At 41.0% G+C, this 14,809-nt stretch overlaps 1 protein-coding gene across 1 annotated transcript; it reads left to right on the top strand.

Moving 5' to 3' along the window:
- Positions 1 to 742: 742 nt before the first annotated feature.
- Positions 743 to 14,495, top strand: VDAC2 (voltage dependent anion channel 2). The gene is made up of 9 exons (XM_058810953.1): positions 743 to 967; positions 4,649 to 4,720; positions 5,680 to 5,729; positions 7,967 to 8,119; positions 8,209 to 8,261; positions 8,697 to 8,924; positions 10,049 to 10,199; positions 11,092 to 11,149; positions 11,913 to 14,495. The coding sequence occupies exons 1-9, from the start codon at positions 784 to 786 to the stop codon at positions 12,002 to 12,004; spliced, it is 1,041 nt and encodes a 346-aa protein (XP_058666936.1). The 5' UTR covers positions 743 to 783; the 3' UTR covers positions 12,005 to 14,495.
- Positions 14,496 to 14,809: the final 314 nt, after the last annotated feature.

Below are 14,809 nucleotides of genomic sequence, written 5' to 3'. Positions count from 1 at the left end.
CTGCAGGAGGCACGAAACCTGGTTAGATGGGCTAGAACTGCCAGAGCAGCAATGGGACAGCCATCCTGCAGATGTCCCTGTGTGTCTGCGGCCTTGGGGCAGCAGCGGAGCGTGTGAGCTGTGCTGTGCTCAGTGGGGCAGCATAGGCGAGCAGCCCTGCGGAGCGATGCCGGGCACTGCGTCATAACCCCGAGCTCCGCGGCCGCTGTTCCCTGGAGCAGGAAAGGGCTCCTGGGGAGTGTAACGAGGAGCAGGGGCTGTGCCCGGCAAGCGCCACCAGCGCAAAGGCCCCGGCTCTCCGCGGCTGAAGGGCGGCTGCAGTCCGTGTGCCAGGCCGGGAGGCGGGTGGGCCCCGAGAGGGTGACCGGTAGCCTCTCAGGAAGGGCAGCGGCGCGCGGCTGCTGTTGTTTGTACGGCCGGCGGCCGCCCGTCTCCAAGGAGAGAAGAACGTTGCCCAGCAGGCCCCGGGGCGGAAGGATCCCGGGCGCGGCCGCTGCGGCCGCTGCGGAGCTCCTCCTGCCCCGCGGGCGGCTCCAGCCGCTCCGCCCGCCCGAGTGCACCGGCCCCGCCCGGCCTCGCCCCTTCGCACGGCCCGCCTTCCCGCAGGCCCCTGCCGCCGCCGGGGCTGCCCGGCCGAGCGCCTGCCGGGCCGCGGCGCCGCGGTCCGGCTTTAGGTTCGGGGCTGCGGCGCCGCCCGCGGCCCCCCGAGCTCTAGGCCGCGGGCGGCGGCGGCTGCCGCGGGGCCAGTGGTAGTGTGGCGCGGCGGGCGGGACAGGCGGCAGGATGGGCGGCCCGGGCAGCCCGGGGTCCTGCGGGACGCCAGCGGCGGGCGGGCGGACTGGTGTCTCCTTCACTTCGCCCTCCAGTGCCCAAAGCTGCAGCAGCGCGGTCTGCCGCACCACTGCACCCCCCCGTGACCGGCCCGAGCCCACCTGCCCCGACGACCGGCCACAACCAGCACAAGCAGGTGCCGGCCCCGGCCGCTACCGGCCCCGCGGGGCAACGGGGGGGGAGGGGGGGGACGGGCGGGGCTCGCCTGGCGGCGAGCGGGTCCGGGGCCTCGTGGGCCGGGGGTTGCGGGGCCGCGGGCTCGTCCCAGCGCTCCCGGGTTCGCGGGGCGGGCGGGGGGCTCTCCGTGGCCGCTGTCCCCGCGGCCGGGCTCGGTTGCGCGAGGCGCGGCGGGGCGGGCGGGTCAGGCCGGGATGCCCAAGATGGCCGCGCCGAGCGGGTCGGTTCACCTTGCGGCGGGGCGGGCGGCGCGCCTGGCGCCCGGCCTGGGGCCGCCGCTCGGCCCGGCCCGCGCTGCGGCCGCATCCCGCTCGCCCCTCGCTGCCCTTCCCCTCCGGGAGGCGCTGCCTTACTCCCTCCGCCTCGCTTCCCGAGCCCGTAGTCCATTTCCAGATCTTGTCCTTTAAGTTTCTGCATTGGCCTGGCCGATATTAGACTTGCTTGTCCACCTCCGGTCTGTGAATAGAGGGACGGTTAATACAAGGGTAAGGAGGTGGCTTTTTTTAAAGCTCTCTGCACTATCAGTGTAAGCCTGAAGGTCACCGTGTGTCGGGTATATTTTAACAAATTAATTTTTAAGTAACCTTAATTTTTCTGCTGCTATTTATTGAGATACTGGGATAATTTTGGCGTAGTTGTTGCTTTTCTAAATTACGTGAGTACAGATCTTTAAAAAATCTATTATAGGCTGATATGGTTTCTAGTTTGATCTTGAATATCTTGAGATCTTAAAAGTGTTAGAAATCCTAATAGAGGCCTGTGGCATTTTTTAATTGACGACTGTGAGAGTTTTGAAATACTGCCTCCAAGGAGAACTCTGATGTAGTAATTCCAATAACATTAATGCATTTTTCTGTTCTTGGGGTGACTTATTTTTTCTTTTTATCGCAGAAGAAAGCATGGTTGTGTCTCCCGAGTAACAGATTAATTAAATTTTTTTCATCATGGTGGCATGAAACAAAGATTAGGGTGGAGCTCTCACTTGGCTCAAGTATATTCTGTACTTCAGGTCTATTATTTTACAGTTTTTAAAGCAAACCTTTAGTTGCTAAATGATGCTAATTGTTTAGTGACTTCTAATTAGTAGTTTTTAAGTGAAAGATGCTTCAAAATAGGGTTGGAAAAAATTATTTGTCATTTTAAGAATTTGCGAACCTGTCTAACATTGAAGGACACAGGACTGATTTTTTATGGCCCTGTTATCATTTAATGAGTGTTCTGACGGTGCCACTGGTTTATCAGGCATTTAGTATATCCAAAATTAACTCTTGGTTTCCTGTTTTGTCCTCATCCATCCCTGTCAGTATTACAGTATATTATTAGAACAGCAGAGTGACAGTTGTACTCCCTTTCAACATTTTATCACACAACTTGTATCTGTAGACTGGAATGTCTGACAAATACTGGTTGGTTTCCCTGAAGTGGTAAGGATGCTTAACTAGGCCAGATAAAACGGTAGCATCCTTTTTACTGTAATAATCCTCTAAATTTTGATGCTGATACAAGTTTGTTACCTTCTCAGGACATTTCTGCTTAGCATAAATCTCTTATCTGTACTGGTTGTCTAGTCAGCTTGGAAACAATGAAAACAAAAGGGAAAAGCTCATTTATTTATACTGTAAAAGCAAGTCTGTGGTAAAGGCTAATATAAAACTCCAAAACTAGAAATAATTATTTTTCTGGCAATGCTAGTTAGAGGTGATATGCACTCATAGAGGAAATGTGTAGCTAAACCTTCTGTGTAAGATGTTCAACTGCTGAATTGTAGGGGCGCTGTACAGCAGAACTCTGCAGGCCAGAGTTCTCACACTCCCTTGTAATTGGTCTATCAGCTGCTGCTTTCTATGGAATAAATAATAGGAGCCATTCAGTGGCTTGTCACTGGGATCACGGTCTGTTCTTCTATGAACTTGAACTTGGGCTAAGCTTCTTTATGCGTCAGATGCTTTAAGCCATTTTCATGTCTCTTTAAAAAAATGTTTAGTTTAACTCCGTGGAAACCAGACTTGTTCTTGAGCAAGTGATAGATGTCTTGATATAGTGACTTGGTTGTAGAGTTTAGATATCTTTGCTAAAGAAGTTTTTCTGAATTTGTGTGTATGGGTGTGAAACTGAGTGTAAATATTGTTTCTTAGAGGAAGTTGAAATTATCCCCTTAGGGCAATAGGGAGCTGAAGTAGGGTACTCTGGAAATCTGCATTATGAGTTGTAGAAAAATAAGGAACAGTCTTCTGCCTTCCCGTTGATTGCTAAAGTAGTTTGTAGTTGGTTTTTTTTCTGGTTTTTTGTTTTGTTTTGTTTTGTTTTTTTTTTTTTTTTTTTTTTTTTTGTGTTTGTTTTTTTTTTTGGGTGGTTTTTTTTTTTTTTTTAATTTTGGTTTTTTTTTAATACAATTTGGCCGCATATGGTAGATGTAATTAGGGTTTGGAAGTTAACATGTGAGAACACTGCCATTGTTATTTTTCAAGTTCTAAAGATAGTTTTTTCATTTACTTAAAAAGAAAAAAAATCAATCCACCGCACTAAAGGAAGATAAAAAGTCAATTATGTTACTCTGAGTCTCTCAGCTAAACCAATGTGACCAATCAGTTTGAGAAGATAAGATTTTTTGTTTGCATTTGTTTAGCCTTTTCATGGCCTTGTCTAGTTAGTTTCATTTCCCCTCTTCCACAGTTTGGGGGGAGTTATTAATATCCTCTGTTTGCTATATGTCACAACTTTAAAATACAGGGCCTCTGTAACAGCAGCCTCTTGCTGTTGAAATCATGGGAAAACAGTGTGTGAAGGAAGGGCAGATAAGAGTGCGTGTTCCCAGGGAGGAGAGCGATAGGGGCCTCCCCGAGACCTTAGCCAGCTGTCTGTCCGTGGGGCCGCAGCTCATCTGCACTGGCAGGTTCTTTAACAGCAGGGCTACCAGAGGCTCCCTGTCTGAGAAAGGCACTTGTAAGGAGATGTCTTCTCCCAGACCCCACACTTCTCCTACTTGGATGTTCTAAACTAACAGGACAACTTCCCAAGCTTAAACTCTTGTATGTTATTAGGTTGATTGCTGGTTAATGGTATTAGATCTTTCTTATAAAATTGTATGTCTTTTATGTAAAATATGGGGCAAAAATGATGTTGGAGAGCAGATAAAGAGCTCTCTCTTTACATTTTCAAAACTAAAACCTTGTGAGTACTTTGAGGTAGTTTTCATAAGCATGTGTCAACTTTGACTTTGTGGAACTTCAGGGAATAACTGTCTGCATTACAGGTTTTTAGATTTCTAGTGTCCATGTTTTTGGCAGTGACGATGCCAACTCTGGAAATGTGAGTTATTAATTAATTCCTGGTAATGAAAGACGTATGGATAAATCTACCTGAAAAGTTAAGAACTGGATGGTCTTGTAATGCCTTTTCTCTGCCGTGCCTCTTCTCTGCATAAGCCGAGAAAACATCTCGTGTTCACAGTGACCTTCAGTGAAAACCTGCATTTCACAGAATACTGTAGTATTGTATCTATTAATTTTAAATATGTAATTATTAATTGTTTTTATGTAGCAGAATCTGCCTTAAAGATTGTCTTGAAAGAATTGTGGTAGCATTTTTTCATGTGTGCAGTGGCAGAAGGTTCATTATTAATTAACCCTTTACCTTTCAGCTCCAATGGCGATTCCTCCAGCATATGTAGACCTTGGCAAACCTGCCAGAGATATCTTCAATAAAGGATATGGTAAGAATAATACCTTTTCTAAGTGGTGTTTGAAGTGCAACAGTGAATTGCCTTTTTAAGTCTGTATGGAAAATTTAATGATCAAATGCCAGTGTTCTTGGGGAGGAGGAAGGTGTGCTGTGTTTTTTATCTTTACCACCAACAAACTGATCGTGGAAGGCTTTTTGTGGCTTGTTTTGATGTGAAGGCTGTTAAGTCTCACTGCTTGAGCCATATAAATGTCAGAGGTGTACAAGTATGCAAGAATGCCAGCAGCAAGTGTAGTTTAACTTAGCAGCACTTTGTTTACTGCTCTGTCTGTGCCACAACATTTGTTGATATAGAAAGAGTTATATACCAGTCTAATGTAGCCTTTTTTGGACTAGAAAAAGGAATGGCTGTTGGGATAAAGAATCCTTCCACATCTTAAAATGCTTTAATACCAGATAGCTGCATAGTTAAATCATTCTTTGTTACAGTGCTCTTTCTTTCTGGTCTTTGGAAATGTGGGGGTTTTTTACTAAGACTGTTGCTTGTCTCTCTGGATAGCAATGTGAATTGACACTCTCACAAAACCTGCTTATATTCCATTGGTTCTGTATTTCCCAATGACTTTGCTTTTACAGTTTTTTACTTTGACATATTTTGTCTTTGTGCAGAAAGAGGTGGTTTATGGGTTGGGATAGCTCTTTAAAAGGCATTGACTATTATATAAAAACTGTTCCATTCCAGGGACAGAAAATGTATTTCCTTTTAGAAGCATCATTTGATAGTTAAATATACTCATGCAGAACTGAGAGGCACTTCCCTGCCTTATTTTGGAGAGGCCTCCTTTACCTGCTGTGGTACCTGTATGCTGAAGTCAGTCTATAGCTGTTTATACATATTTATGTAGGACACTGCTGAGCCTGAAAGATCAGCTTGTTCAAAAATGTGCAGGGCCTTAGTTAATCATGTAACTTTGACTTCTGTTTATTAAGGCTTTGGGTTGGTGAAACTGGATGTGAAAACAAAATCTGCAAGTGGAGTGGTGAGTTTAAGTAACTTTTATTCATTATATATTTTTCTAGCTATGTTCTGATACTTAGTTAAAAGGGGCACATTTCAGATACTGTTAAGTATTTTATAGGCTATATGAATGATAAATATCTGGTGTTAAATAATATCAGAAGCCCTTAAAGTTCTGAATGTATCAGGAATATTACCTTGTTTAGTAATCTTCTTATAATAAAAGGGCTTATTAATTATCCCTGGTCTTACATGTGAAGGTAAACAAATAAAGGATTTTAATATACCAGTTATAGTATACAGATTTTATTTCTGAAGTCCCTTTGGTACTGTTTGGTGGAAAATTCTGGCATCTTGGTTTTTGTATGAAGTAGTTGGCATTGAATAAGAATGTTGAATCTTTGGCTCTTCTAGGTACTTAAGCGCTGCAGTAGTGTTCCATGCAAGATGTCTTACCATGCAAGCAGTGCTCACTGTGACTTTTATCTATTTCTATAGCAGACTTTGCAGAATACAATGGTAGTTTTTTTTTTTCTCCCCATAACTGGAGCCTGAGTACTGTAACTTACTGTTACAAACAAGGTTCATGGGGTTGTATGCTCTGTTTTTTCTACAAGTCTGTATGCCAACCGAAACACAGTTTGCAAGAGCCCTTACTATTACAGAGGTAGTTGTTCTTACTGTAGCTTGTTTCTTTGGAGGACTACCATTTATGCTGGTAAAAAAACTCTATGAAAAATCCAAGCCCTAAAGTGAATCCCGTATCAGTTACAAGCCATCCTTCCCAGGAGGAGAAACTGCTGCCATATATGTACTACAGATGTTTTAAAGCAGAGATAAGAAGATAATATAATCATTGGTTTCTCCTGAAGCTATTGCCCCAATGGTTACAGCCACATAGACCCTGTGCAGTAGGAATAGCACAAAGCAGGAAGTTAAAGCTGAAGGTATTTGTGTAGTTCCCATCCCTTGCCAAGAAATAGACCTGCTAGAATTATGCAACTGTGTATGGTGTCACTAACATCATACAGATAAATGTCTTGGACATGATCAGATTTGATCAGCCACCATTAATGAACAGTCTCAGTCATGTTTGTTTTGTGCTCCTGGAGCTTTTACTAAGAGTGCCTAAGGACTTGCAATTTCAAATCTGTTTCCTTCTGGGGAAGGTGAGTGGGAAAGTTTGTTTGAAAATAGTGTATGGAGGAAGACAGAGATAAAAATGTTTGTTTATATGTTTTAAAAAGTTGAAATAATTGACTTCTTAAATCATAAGGGCAATAACACTTCACTGGAAAGAGCTCTTTAAAAGATATTTGCGAACCTGGCTTTCACTTCTAATTACCTTCAGATTTTGGATAGTGGTACACAGAAACTATTCATTCTGTTCTTTGTGAGAATCCAAATAGTGAGAGACATCAGCGTTTACTTCCTTTAATAAAGAAATGTGAGTGATACTGTTGATTTCTAAGTTACTTTGAAGAATTTCAGGTCAGATCATACCATACTATAAACCCAGCCTGTTTGCTAAGCTCCCACTTGAAACATTATTTCCGTGTTTCATTGAACCAAGGTGCCAGGGCAATAGGAATTTTATAGGTGCATTAGAAACAGAGAAAAGAGTAGCTGTGCCTATGGCTAGTGTGAAAGGCTGGTGCATTGGGCAGACTAAGAGCTCTTTAAAAAACAGTTAAAACCCCAACCCAAACAAAAAACCAAACCACCCATCCCACCCCCAGTTTGAAAAATGATGCCATTCTGTGACCTTTTACAGTTGCACACTGTAAAATGTAAAAAATACACTAAATCACAAAATACATATGTGTATGTCAAAATCACAAAATACTTATGTTATCTTAAAGAATTTTACTCGAGTTGTAATACGTGCCTAATATGTTCTTGGCTCTTGGTTTGATTTTTAAGTTGCTCACTGGGAGTATCAGACTGAACATTACATTTCAAGAACTTGTTGCTGCTTTAGAGGAAAGTCCTTGTGGTGGCTACTGTCTTGCTTTGGAGTTAATTTGCCACCTGTACATTTTGTAATAGTGGCAAGAACACTGCAGTTGAGATGGGGGTTGTGGAGAGTCCTCCATGTGGGCATGAGTCATTAATTCTTCTTGGCTGTGCTAGTCTCCCTTCTCCCCTGCAAGTTGTCTAGTGATTTTAAATTTTTTCCATGTAATAAGATCTTGGTGCTTGCTGAAGGAAACACATGTGATCCTGAAAGCATTACATAGTATCTTCTGTGCTTTTTAGGAATTCACAACATCTGGTTCATCGAACACAGACACTGGAAAAGTGAATGGAAGCTTGGAGACCAAATACAAGTGGGCTGAGTATGGTCTGACTTTTACAGAAAAATGGAACACAGATAACACTCTGGGAACAGAAATTGCAATTGAAGATCAGGTAATAGATTAGGAAAATATTTATTGGTTTTACCTCTGTGTAAGAACTGAATTTATAGCTTTATCTTATCTTCTTCCCCCTTCAATTAGCTTGCCAAAGGCTTGAAGGTGACATTTGATACAACTTTCTCACCAAATACGGGGTAAGAATTGTTAACATTTTTACCTTACTTAGGGAGTCACAGCACCCATGGTCCATTGATCTGGTCTGTGGTATTGACAGAGCTTTTTGTATGGTTTGCTATTGATCCAGCATAGCAAATTACAACGCTAAAGGCTTCTGCTCTTTACCATGACATCACTGTGGGGTTAGTATTGCACATTTCACAACTTTGCTTATTTTCTGGGATAGAAATACTGGAAGATTGCAGGAAACATGAAACTGTTGCTGCACTCATCAGAAAATGCCTGCTTGCCATAGCCCTGGCGGGTCTGAATTGGCTGGCTCTACTTTTGCCTGGTCCAGGGGATGCATGTGCAAGACTTGTAGATATGTTGTGTAGAGTCATAGGGCTTGAATCTTACTGATCATTGAGGAAGATCATGTATGCTTAACATAACTCTTCTCTCTGTTTCAGAAAGAAAAGTGGTAAAATTAAGTCAGCATATAAACGTGAATGCATAAACCTTGGCTGTGATGTTGACTTTGATTTTGCTGGGCCTGCAGTCCATGGTTCAGCTGTCTTTGGTTATGAAGGCTGGCTTGCTGGTTATCAGATGACTTTTGATACTGCCAAATCAAAATTGACAAGAAATAATTTCTCTGTGGGTTACAAGACTGGAGACTTCCAACTGCACACTAATGTGTAAGTACTGAAAACTTCTCCAGCTTTCCAGAAGCAGGCTTTCTTTAACTTCTAGTCAAAATACAAATGCTTGAAATATCAAGAGGTGCTTACAAGGCCATTAATGGAGTGCATTTTTCAATAGGAAACTCAAAATTAATGTAAATGATGTTTTGTATCTCTCTTTCAAAATGAAACCCAAGGGACTGGTCAGCACTTGCAGCATATGTGGTACAGATACTTAAGTACATGCAGAATGGAAGTGCAGTGCTTCAGTTATGCAGAACTGATCATAATGCTTTTTCTGGCTATCCTATCCTATTATATTGAATAGTATCAGTTTACAATTTAAGGGCAGTAGATTTGTTAGAGGTAGTAATTAATGTTGCATTAATGCTGTAGTAGTTTTAGAGCAAGACTAGAGCATTGCTTCTGGGCTTTTTTGTGGAGGTTCATCTTGCTTGTGGAGGTTCATCTTACATGAAACAGTGTAAACAAGTGTAAGACATCTTTCTTCAGACTTGCTGCCTTTAGATCTTACTCCAGAGCAATCTGATCAAGACTTACTGAAAAACATGATGTTTTCAATCCAAGTAAATAAAATTGGTGGAGTTCTAGTTTTGCTTTTGGGAAAGCACGGGGATTATTGTCTCTCTGAATTCAGGGAAATTGAGGAGTATAGCAGAAAACTATAAAATACTTTAGAGTCTGAGCTGTAAGAATTCCATTTCAGTTTGCTAATGTAAAACGTTGTGACAGATTTTTGAAAGGTCATTCAGTTCTCTAGGAGCTTCACATATTCAATAATCGTAAGTGCAGAAGGCCCATTTTGTAACCATTAACACATATTGGTCAGTTTGTAAGGATTTGATCTAGAATTTTGTTCAAGGACTTTGCTTGGCAATTAACATGAGAATTAGCTGTAGCACTCTAAAATACCTTTTTATTTCCATGAATTACTGTAGTTTAATTTTGCCCTAAAGCCTTTGTTCATCTCCCCTTCTCTTTTCAAAAAATCTGAAATAACTCAAATTTTCAAATTCTTATTTGAATAAAAATCTTTTTTGTAAATCCCCTTTTTTTTTTTACTACTTCTGGAGTGGATTATGCAAATGGAAAACTAACTTTTCTCTTAATTTATGCAGCAATGATGGTTCCGAATTTGGTGGGTCAATTTACCAAAAAGTGAGTGAGTCTCTTGAAACTGCTATAAACCTGGCTTGGACAGCAGGTAGCAACAGCACTCGCTTTGGCTTTGCAGCTAAGTACAAGTTGGATCCCACTGCTTCTCTTTCAGTAAGTACGGCTGTAACCTGAAGGGTTGTGCAAAGTACAGTGTATTTTCAGTTGCTGTGAATCCCTGTGTTATTAGTACAGAATAGGCTGGGAGGCCTTGTAGGAATTACTCTTACAGTCCAGGCAATTATAATTAAACCAGCAGTATTTAAATTCTGTCATGTTGCTTACAGCAAAGTCTCATAGAATCTGACTGTCACATGTGCTTATGTTGGAGATCCTAATGTACTTATAAAATGAAAAACACAGTTTAGAAAAAACACAATTTTAAAAAAATGTTTGTGTCTGGTTCTGTAAGTTTACACAATTTTTTTAAACCAGTTTTTGGGGAGCTCTGTCACATTCTGTAAGAACTCTGGCAATACTGGTTAAAAGTTGATAAGCAGCAAGGTTTCCTTTATGTTACAAAGTTGGAATCATTTTGTAGGGGAAGTGATGCAAAGTGAGATAAATAATTTTGTATATATTGTTTATGATGATATTACCCAATGTTTGCTGTGTGACTGACAAGATACTAATTCCTGTGTAATATGGACATGGAGGAATCCTCTCATGTGGCATTTTTTAGGAGACTGGTGATAAATGTCTCTGGCCTTCTGAAAAAGGGGAAGTGGTGAAGTTCACCTATGAAACTATGTTTCAGTAACAGTTCTTCCTTACATTCCTTCTGCTCTTAAATATGTTGCTTCAAATTATGTTACTGCTTCAGCTGTAAGTTGAAGGATGAGGGCATAGCTGGAAGGAGAGAATTCAGGAAACACAGGTGAACTGAAAGAACAGATAACATTTGGTTAAACTGATAACAGCAGTGTTGCCATAGTTATTCTGGATTCTAAATGGTAACAAATAACTAATCAGTTTCAGCATTTCAGTTGCCTTTTTTTTTTTTTAGGCGAAGGTGAATAATTCTAGTCTAATTGGAGTGGGTTATACCCAGACCTTGAGGCCAGGTAAGAGCTGTCATGTGAATTATGTCATATATATATCTTCTGTGCATCCTAAAAAAAATAGAGGTCTCTGCATTTATATGCATTTTTTCCCTTTGAACGCCAAGTAGATATTTTACAGCAGCTTCAGTCATACATCAAACCATTATCTAAGCAAGACAAACTATTTTATCTGATGGTATTAATATATTCCTCACTGATCTGTGCAGGAGTGGACTGTATTATGTTTGACAGCCTAGCTTTAGGCTAGGCAAAGCATGTCTTCTTTTTTGGCACTGCTTTGTCCAATCATACTGTGTTGAATGATAGCAGGTCTTCAAATTATGAGTAATTGTCAAAACCTCACACTTCATACCCTTCATATTTAGTAAACAACCCCTCCAGACCTTAACTTGTTCCAGTTAGGTATGAAAGCACCTGTTAAGGCTGTGTTGCCATTGGTTAGTTCCTTATTTGAAAAAATCTAGTTTCATTCCATCTGTCTATAGTAGGAGTGTCTGTGCACAGATTTCTTCCTCCTTTGCATGTCTTAATGCAGGAAAGGAGAGCTCTTGTGTATTTAGCAATTAGAGACTTCGTATATTGACGTTATAACTTTACAAAAATCATGGGACTAATTTTCAGTAGATTTCATGGATGTATTCTCCTCTAAAAATAGAGGAAAGTAGTTGTATAAAAAGAGAGCTACAGCTGGGACTTGCGATGACAGAGGTTAAGTTGCATGAAAGCTACTGTGTTGTAAACATGCTTCTTAAAAATCTTACAGGTGTGAAGCTTACACTGTCTGCCCTGATAGATGGAAAGAGCATCAATGCTGGTGGCCATAAACTTGGTCTTGGCCTGGAACTGGAGGCTTAAAAAGGTGAAGAAACTGCTGCAGAGAAGGGATATCAGAAGAATTTGGCCTTAAAATGTATTTCCAATGTGACCAGCAGGCTTTTTCCCAGGAAGGATGACCTAGAACAAGAGCTGTATTTGAAGTATTTAGACAGTTACTTGTTAGCTGGTTTCTAGTTAAATTGGTTACCCATCTAGTTAAAATTCTGCATTAGTGCAGTCACTTAAACATTATTTAAATGTATTTAACTGTTTAATGCGCTACCCACAAATAATGAAATAGACATTTATGAAAACTGTACAATTGTGTGCATGTTTGTTTTTATGTTCCTTTTAACATTCGATATTGCCATTGAATGAAAAATGGATCACTGGATGTTTTGAAATGAGGTCAATAATTTTGTTGAATGACCTGAACTAGAAATACATTTGGTATCCCAAGACAAATTATGAATAAAACAAGTACACACACATACTTGTGCCTCAGATATTTTAAGAGTGAAGACGCGAGGGTAGTGCTCAGTTAAGTTTTAACTTTAAGTAATCCAAGAAGTAGTGCTCTGTACCTTCGTGCAATTAAGGACCCCCATCCATGACAATACTGAATATAGGTGAACAGTTGGATTCCTCAAGCAAATTGAATGTGCTTTTCTGTCAGGTAAGGTTTGTCATGACACAATGGTTTATTCCCCCTGTGATCCACGAGCGAGATGTGCTGTGTTCCTAGTTGGGCTTCTGACGCAAGAAGCGCAGATCGGTGTACTTGGCACACTGAGACATTTAAGAAATGTTCCTTGAAAAACCTCACCACAAACACACCTTTTGCTTATATTTGTATGAAGTGAGATGTATCTCTGCAATTGAATGTAACAGTGTAATGGTATAACAGCCTGCTTATCCCAACTGCTGTGAGAGGTTTCTGCTTAAAATGACTGAAATAAAGACAATTTTAAATGGACACAGAGGAAAATGCATCTGATCTTGCTTTCCCTTTAATAAATCTTGGCAGATACCCATTTTAAGTCCAGAAACTTGAAGAATAATGGGAAAACTTCAACATTTTTCTAGAGTAGTAATAAAGAGAATATAAGCATGAGGGATATTTAGTCTGCAGACCTGACATCCCTGAAGGTTGAACTAGCTGTGAATGCTTTTAATGTGTAGTATATTAAATACGTGTAGTTGCGCTGCTTACATTTAAGAGTTGGAATTTACTGAGCTTGGGGGAATGCCTGGAACCTACTTAAGATACTCTCATAGCTGCGAAGAGTCCCTTGATACTTAGTCTTGCAGTCAGTGGTTCACAGCAGCTCCCTTTGTAGTGCAGGTGGCTGGCTCATGATGAGGAAGCTCTCTCTGGTTTGAAAGTGTTACCAGTTGATACTGGATTAAAATTCATGTCTACAGAAGTATCAGTGGTTTGCTGGAGGTCTTGTTCCATCCTGTGTTGTTGCCCTCAGACTGAAATTCTCCCATGCAGCACTCTGTTATAAGCTGCCTGTGTTTAGGCTTTAGCTGTGGAGTAGCTGAGCCACCTTCTTTGCAGAAGACAGAGTAGAGCTTAAGCCTCCAGCTCAGGCTCTTGAGCAGGCTTGCTGGTGTGTTTGACTAGTTTTCTTATGTGATAATAAAGCATTTGTGTTGTGGGGTACCTTTACTGCTGTTGTCACTAAATGCCCTTGTCTGAGTTGCATTTCCACTATTTAGGGTGGAAGAAGCATGTAAGGTGCAATATGTTGCTGTTATTGCATGTTGTGCATATTTTTATTTTGAGGTGGTTTTATGTGCTAGACCACTTAAAAGCTAGAAACCATGCTGACAGACAGTGAATTTTTGTATGTGTTTTCTTTTCAGTATAACCATCTTTGGTGCCTCACAAAGACTGGGCTTCTTCAAAAACCACCAAAAAAAAGGCTTAAAAAAACCAAACTAAACCACCAAAACATTCCCAAAACAAACCAAATCAACCTACCAAAACCAAAAAATCTTCCCGAAATGTTGTGTGCCTCTATACATTGTCCAGCTGCAGCACCCAGACAAATAATGGATTGTTTATTTTGGTTATGAATGATGCCTTGTTTCTATTCTCTTTTGAGGGGGCTGTAATTGACTTTTGTTTTTGGTGGTAGTGGTTTTGGGATTTTTTATTTTAGAAGCAAACACTATAACCTTTTTCTTCATTATCTGCTCATCTAGATATTTTTTTCCTGAGGTCACAAAATGGGTAAGTGATATAAAAGCACATATTGCTGAGTTTCCCTTCGACTCTTTAAAATTAGTAATGGAAAACTTGAACCTATTCATTTTACTCTTTGTAAATGTGCATGACTTAACTAGCCCTCAGCCTTTAAACTTTAGGTAGTTGTAGTTGTTACAGTGCTGATAGGCAGCCAGAGAAGTAAAAGGGCTCTGCAGTAGTTTAAAGAACTGTGAAAATGTGAATTTTTCTAAAATACTCTGTCATAAATCACTACTTTTAACATTAAAATGAAGTTCAGTGTCTTATTCTTAATATCTCTCAAGTAAGGCTTATTGAAAATGGCTTTCAAAATAACTTTTCAACTGTTACAGAAACTTGTGATGTAATTGGAGTTCCGTGGTAAGGAATGTCGGTAGTTTATATAGCTCCATTTTATTAAAATATGTAAAAAGCCTTAACGATAACTTTCAGTGCCAGACAGCCTTTCCTCAGGTGTTCTGAATAAAACCCCCCACAACTTGAGATCACCAATGACCAGAGCATCGTTCTGCATCTTGTTTGTGTAAATTGTAGCGTTGCATTCCTGCCTGGTACAGCTGGGGTAGGGGGTGTCTGTGTACATTGCA

The sequence above is a fragment of the Ammospiza caudacuta genome, chromosome 9, assembly GCF_027887145.1.
Source record: "Ammospiza caudacuta isolate bAmmCau1 chromosome 9, bAmmCau1.pri, whole genome shotgun sequence".
Taxonomy (NCBI): Eukaryota; Metazoa; Chordata; class Aves; order Passeriformes; family Passerellidae; genus Ammospiza; species Ammospiza caudacuta.
Note: the sequence above shows the minus strand (reverse complement) of the source record. Positions and strands in the feature narration are given on the sequence as shown.

Excerpts from the sequence above, each read along its gene's own strand:
- VDAC2 (XM_058810953.1), top strand. The coding sequence starts at position 784 with ATGGGCGGCCCGGGCAGCCCGGGGTCCTGCGGGACGCCAGCGGCGGGC. Across the intron at positions 8,120-8,208 it reads AAATTGCAATTGAAGATCAG|CTTGCCAAAGGCTTGAAGGT; the intron begins GTAATAGATTAG and ends CCCTTCAATTAG. Across the intron at positions 8,925-10,048 it reads TTCCAACTGCACACTAATGT|CAATGATGGTTCCGAATTTG; the intron begins GTAAGTACTGAA and ends TAATTTATGCAG.